The 5494-nt window shown below is 51.9% G+C and overlaps 1 protein-coding gene across 3 annotated transcripts; it reads left to right on the forward strand.

Annotated features, from left to right (window-relative positions):
* Positions 1-1999: 1999 nt before the first annotated feature.
* Positions 2000-4620, forward strand: STMN3 (stathmin-like 3). 3 transcript variants are annotated; one of them, XM_010158607.1, is made up of 4 exons: positions 2000-2095; positions 2555-2730; positions 3537-3728; positions 4247-4611. In XM_010158607.1, exons 1-4 carry the CDS (start codon positions 2014-2016, stop codon positions 4304-4306), a joined length of 510 nt encoding a protein of 169 aa, XP_010156909.1. In that variant the 5' UTR covers positions 2000-2013; the 3' UTR covers positions 4307-4611. The 3 variants fall into 3 exon arrangements, with proteins under 3 accessions (XP_010156909.1, XP_010156908.1, XP_010156907.1); XM_010158606.1 differs by having other exon boundaries at positions 2014-2099; positions 2526-2730; positions 4247-4620; XM_010158605.1 differs by having other exon boundaries at positions 2014-2095; positions 2510-2730; positions 4247-4620.
* The last annotated feature ends 874 nt before the right edge of the window (positions 4621-5494 follow it).

Here is a 5494-nt window from a genome sequence, read left to right on the forward strand (position 1 = left end):
GGAGACCTACTGAAGTCTAAGTAATAAAATACAAAGTGCTGTGCTCTGTAACAAGTGCGGGAGACAATTAAACGAGTGGGTCCGGGATGTGGCACATCTGCTTAATGTCTTGGCTTCACCCAGGACCGGATATAATGGTAAAGCAATGACCTCGGTGCGTGGTTTCTGTTAAGTGATAGTGTCTCTCATTTAGTTCCGGGGACCCTCCTCTGGGCAGCAGGCAGCACAGTATGAGATACATTAGCTTACTGCTGCGTGGTGCAGTAGCGTGATCCAGCACTCTCAGAGGCTTTCCAAAGGCTTTTTTCATTATAGAATAAAATAAAAGATGTCCTGTTCTGTGACTGGCACTGCTGATGTAAACTCTTCTGATTTGGTTTACATTTAAGAGCAGGATGTTAAAATCAGAGTGGAACAAATTGGAAAATGTTCAGGAAAGATCTGAGCTTCAGGGACTGTCAGTTAGCCACAGGAGGGTGTTAATTAGGATGAAGTTCTGTACCTAGGAGGAAAAATAAGTGCCAAATGTGAAGTAGGCTTATGAAATCACTGTTTTACCACCTGACTAGCTGTGGGAAGGCAGAGGGGAAGATCTGAAAGGTGTTCCTGACAGCATATAGTGCAGGGTGATTTTTTTTTTTTTTAAATTGTTCTGCCTCTAAGGCCTCTTTGTATCACAAAGTTTTGGACATTTCCCTTTCCTGGCCTGGTGGAGGGTCTTGCTCTGAAGACAGGCAGCCAGGTTGCAGATTCCCTGTGGCTGGAGGCTGAAACAGGAGCTCAGTAAGGAAGGAATAAACCAAGACCAGGAGCACAAGGACATGTGGAAAATTCAGAGGCAGAGCCAAGGCTGGACACCAGAATGTGGTGGAGGCAGGATGGCACGAGGAGGCTCAGGGCAGGCTTGGCAGGACACGCAGCCATGAAAACTCTGTACCCATGTGCCTGGGTGTCCCTTGAGCAGCCAGTCCAGGGCAGAGCCTCACAGCACCCGTAAGACAGCAGCACCAATCGCTGAGCCTCATCTGCTGTCCTGCAACATAGCAATGATGCTGTGAGGCTTACCCTGATGTGATAAAGAACTTGGCAGCCTGACAGAGCGCTTCTCTGATTTCAAGTCCTTCTATTCAGAGGTTCTTTGTCAAGTGTGTGCTAACAGTTCACTGTCTTAAATGTGCAAAACTCCAAAAATACAGGGAAGATTGTCCCAGAAACAGACCCACTGCAAGCTGTGGGTGCTGCTGCCATGAGGGCAGCACCTTGTGCACCAGTGATCAGTGAGGATGCTGCGGTGCATCCTCCGAGAATGCTGAGCAAACTGGAGACCTCGCAGTAGCAAAGCTCCAAGGGATTAGGTACTTCCCCATCCTTTGACAGCATTTACTGTGGGCTAAGACAGAATCCACTTACATCCTTCCTTACCTGTTTCTGCAGGGAGGGAGGTACCTTGGAAAGTTGGGTTACGACACTTCGCCCTGTTACAGCACCCCTGGACCCGTTTCTTCCCTCATTTGTTCTCCACATTGCTGATTGCCTCTTGCCTCTTCACCCGCATGGCAGAAACGTGAACTGGGAGATATTCCTAACTGGCCAGGGCCTGAGCAATATTTCCAGGTGTTGATGGGCATCATTTCACCTCTGACTGTGGAATTGGAATCTCTGAGGTCTGGGCAGGGTCCTGCCATGGTTAACTACGTGGGCTGAAGTGCATCAGCTCCTTTGGAGGGAAAATCCTCCACAAAATCCTACAACTCGAGATACGGTAAATTCCTACTGGGTGTCTTCCCATGACATTTGCTACACTGGCAGCTAATTTAGTCTGCTCTACAACAGATGCTTCTTTGGGACCTTTTGGCAAGCTATGACAGCTTGGAAAAGCTTCCACAGAGTCTGGTAGCTACAAATGGGTTTCCTTGTGTCTATTTGCTATATTTCTCCATGAAAAAGAGCTGCCATTTCCATTAGACTCTCTTCTCATTCCTATTTCTTAATTTTTCAGCCTACAAGGAGAAAATGAAGGAGCTGTCTCTGCTCTCCCTGATCTGCTCCTGTTTCCATACCCAGCCCCACCCTAACACCATCTACCAGTATGGAGGTACGTAACCCACTCTGGCAGGAGCTGCAGCATCCGTTGCACGATGTTCCTGCAGACAGCATGGGAGCTTGTCCACGTGCCCGGGGCAGCAATCCATGTCTCATCCCCGGGTCTTTCTGTTTAGTCTCCTTCCACAGTTTATTTTATTAATGTAAGCCCCATTTTCCCAGGAAGAACCTGCTTGCAGAAGCTGTCTTCTTCGTACTGGGGTGACATTGAAGCTGTTACCAGCAATATGGCCTGTCTGTAATTGTGCTCTGAATTTAAATTAATTGCATTGACCTGGGGGGAGGTGAAGCTGGTCACTAATCGGGAAATTTTGGAGATAGAACAAAATGACCCAGGTCAGGACATGGGAACACCCATAACTCCCATGTGAAGGGCTTGGTGCCTTCAGGTGAATGCTTTCCGGAGTGTCACAGGTCCACAGAACCTCTGGGGTTTTCTTCTCTCTCAAAGATATGGAAGTGAAGCAGCTGGATAAGAGGGCATCAGGCCAGAGCTTTGAAGTGATCCTGAAGTCCCCTTCAGATTTATCTCCTGAGAGCCCGATCCTTTCCTCTCCCCCCAAGAAGAAGGACCTGTCCCTGGAGGAGCTGCAGAGGAGGCTGGAGGCTGCAGAAGAGAGGAGGAAGGTAACAAGATGTCCCGTTGTCATGGTTTAACTCCAGCCAGTAAACCAGCACACCCATAGAAGCAGCAGCTTTTCCAATTGCAGCAAACCCTAAAACTGGCTCAGCAGGAGCAATCTAAGATGGTTGGAAATAGTGATTTTACACTTATTGTTATATTCCACTATGAATTGTCAGGTGAGACAGGGGAGTCACGGGGTGAGATTCTGCAGCCTGGTTCAGGCAGGGGATTGGACTTGATGCTCATCATTGTCCTCATGTTCCTCAAACCACGCAGCGTGGGGTCCCCTTGGTCCTCTGCGTGTGACCTGGCTGCAGGGGCAGTTCTTGCCAGCTGATGCTGCAGGAGATGTAGCAGTTGGCCACATCTCCCGCTCAAACTCCAGGACTAAACCTTGTGTTTCTACCAGCTGGCTGTGCCACACTTCAAGTCCTGTATAAAATGTGTTCTGGTGAAAACTGGTAAAGTAAACCATAAACGTTAGAATGCTGGTGGGTGAGGGGGGAGCAAGCTGCCGTAATTCAGAGAACAAGGTGACGCTCGCAGAGGGGACTCTGCACCCGCACATGTCACCTCAGTTGTGTGGGGCCAGTGGGCGCAGCATTGCATCGCCTGCCTGCCCCAAGCACCAGACCCAGCAGACATTGCCCCACAGCATGGAAAGGGTGTCAAAGCATCTCCCAGGCAAGAGCATTATGGGATGGAGGGGGTTGGTAGGGGAGATGGTCAGAAAGCCTCTCTGGGGAGGTGAAGACTAGAGGAGCCTCTTTGGTTGCCTTACACCTCTCCCGACACCTCGCCTCGGCAGACCCAGGAGGCTCAGGTGCTGAAGCAGCTGGCGGAGAAGCGGGAACACGAGCGGGAGGTGTTGCACAAGGCGCTGGAGGAGAACAACAACTTCAGCCGCCTGGCCGAGGAGAAGCTCAACTACAAGATGGAGCTGAGCAGGGAGATCCGCGAAGCACATCTCGCCGCCTTGAGGGAGCGGCTCCGCGAGAAGGCGAGTGCAACGCGCCGGGAGAGGGCTGGGGGCTGATGTGCATGGGGAGGTTTGGGGTCTGGTCCCTGCGGGGTCATCCCAGAGCGATGGGCAGAGGAGAGAGGGCGTTTCGTTGCTGGTGGAAAACGGGTTGTGGAGCAGCTCCACTCCAAAGCAGCATAGGAAGGGGGGGTGTGTCCTTCAAGGTCAGTACAGAAAATACCCTCTGGCTGATCTTGAGAAATGCAAGCTCAGAGGCACAGGATCAGGCCCACTCCGTGTCCAGGGGCTGCGTGGCCCCAGGGCTTTGTGGAAGAGGGGAGCCGTCAACGCCTTCGCTGTAGGTTTGCATCCCCCCTGGGCTCCCACAGACGAGATGCTTCGCTCCTTGCAGGCATAACCCATTGCCCTCGGGCTTTGCCGGACTGGCAACTGCTCTGGTTTTTGTCTGGTACAAATCCTGTGTGCAGGAGAGAAGGAAAATAGGGACTGCAAGAGCAGAAAGGGTTAGCCTGGTGTCGTCTCTCCCATCTCTGCAGGAACTGCACGCAGCCGAAGTTCGCAGGAACAAGGAACAGCGGGAGGAGATCTCTGGATAAAGGGCTTTTCTACACATCTAGCACCAGATTCCTGTTAACCGACCAACCAACACGTTTTATTTTGTTTGTCTAGATGCAACATTCGGTTCTCCATCCCCCCTCCCCTAGTGTTTGTCCTCCCGGCTACACGCTTCTCTATCTCTGCATCCTTAATCGTCAGTACTTGTGGGGGATTCACAGATCATAGGGACCTCTAAGCAGAATAGCAACTAGTTCACATGAAATAGAGAATTGATCAGTCAATCAAACAGCTTCTTTGGAGGGTTTTGTCCTTTTTTTAAAAAAAAAAATATTTCTTAAACTGATGTAAAAAAAAATAATAATTAAGATATTAATAAATTCAACCAGCAGCGTCACGGAGATACGGATTTCTTACCCAGGGCTTTTACTCCTCTTGGTGTTTGCTCTGAGCCAAATACCGGTTTAGACTAATGGGCAGTACGTGATAGTTTCTGTGTGTGGAGTGGACTTAGGGAGCAGCCCCGCGTTTGCCAGTGGCAGGAGAGAGGAACGAGAGAGGGATGGGATGGCTCAGGAGTGGTGGCGTGCAGACCCCCGTCTGGTGGCTGTACCTGGAGCCAGCCCAGGCAGGCGGTGCCCCAGATTCCTCCCCTTTGGGTGATTCTCAGCCCATCTGAAAGCAGATGAGGGTCCCCACCCAGGGCTCAGTGCCACGTCATGGCCAGTCCCTGTCACGGCAGGCACTGCCCGATGCCCTGGTAGCCTGGAGGAGCCCACAGCCTGAGCCGCTCTCCCCCCGGCAAAGCGGGGACCCAGAGGTTCTGGCTGACCAGCCTGGGAGAGCCGCCAATGGCAACTGCATCCCTGGCTCCGCGGGAGCCCTGGGAGAGGGTGCTGGGTCTGCGGGCTCCCCGGCGCTCCCAAACCATGCGGTTTCACTCCAGTGAGAAAGTAAATCCAGTAGACGCAGTGCGTGGTGGTGAAATAGCCGTTTAGTGAACAGAAGAACCATCCTTCCCTCTTTCCAACGATGGATGTGACTCTTCGGTGCCGTTACAGGGCAGACACCCGGACCTCTGGATCGGCAGGCGAGCCCCGGCGCTCTGGCTCACAGGCAGCATCCTGGGTGCCTCCAGACCTGCGGCTTTGGATGAGCGGGAGCTAAGAGGGGAGCAGGTCTGCAGTAAGGGTGAAGGGATGTCCCCGTGCTCATTCCTTGTCTACCTT

Source organism: Eurypyga helias, unplaced genomic scaffold (genome assembly GCF_000690775.1).
Source record: "Eurypyga helias isolate BGI_N326 unplaced genomic scaffold, ASM69077v1 scaffold42169, whole genome shotgun sequence".
NCBI lineage: Eukaryota > Metazoa > Chordata > Aves > Eurypygiformes > Eurypygidae > Eurypyga > Eurypyga helias.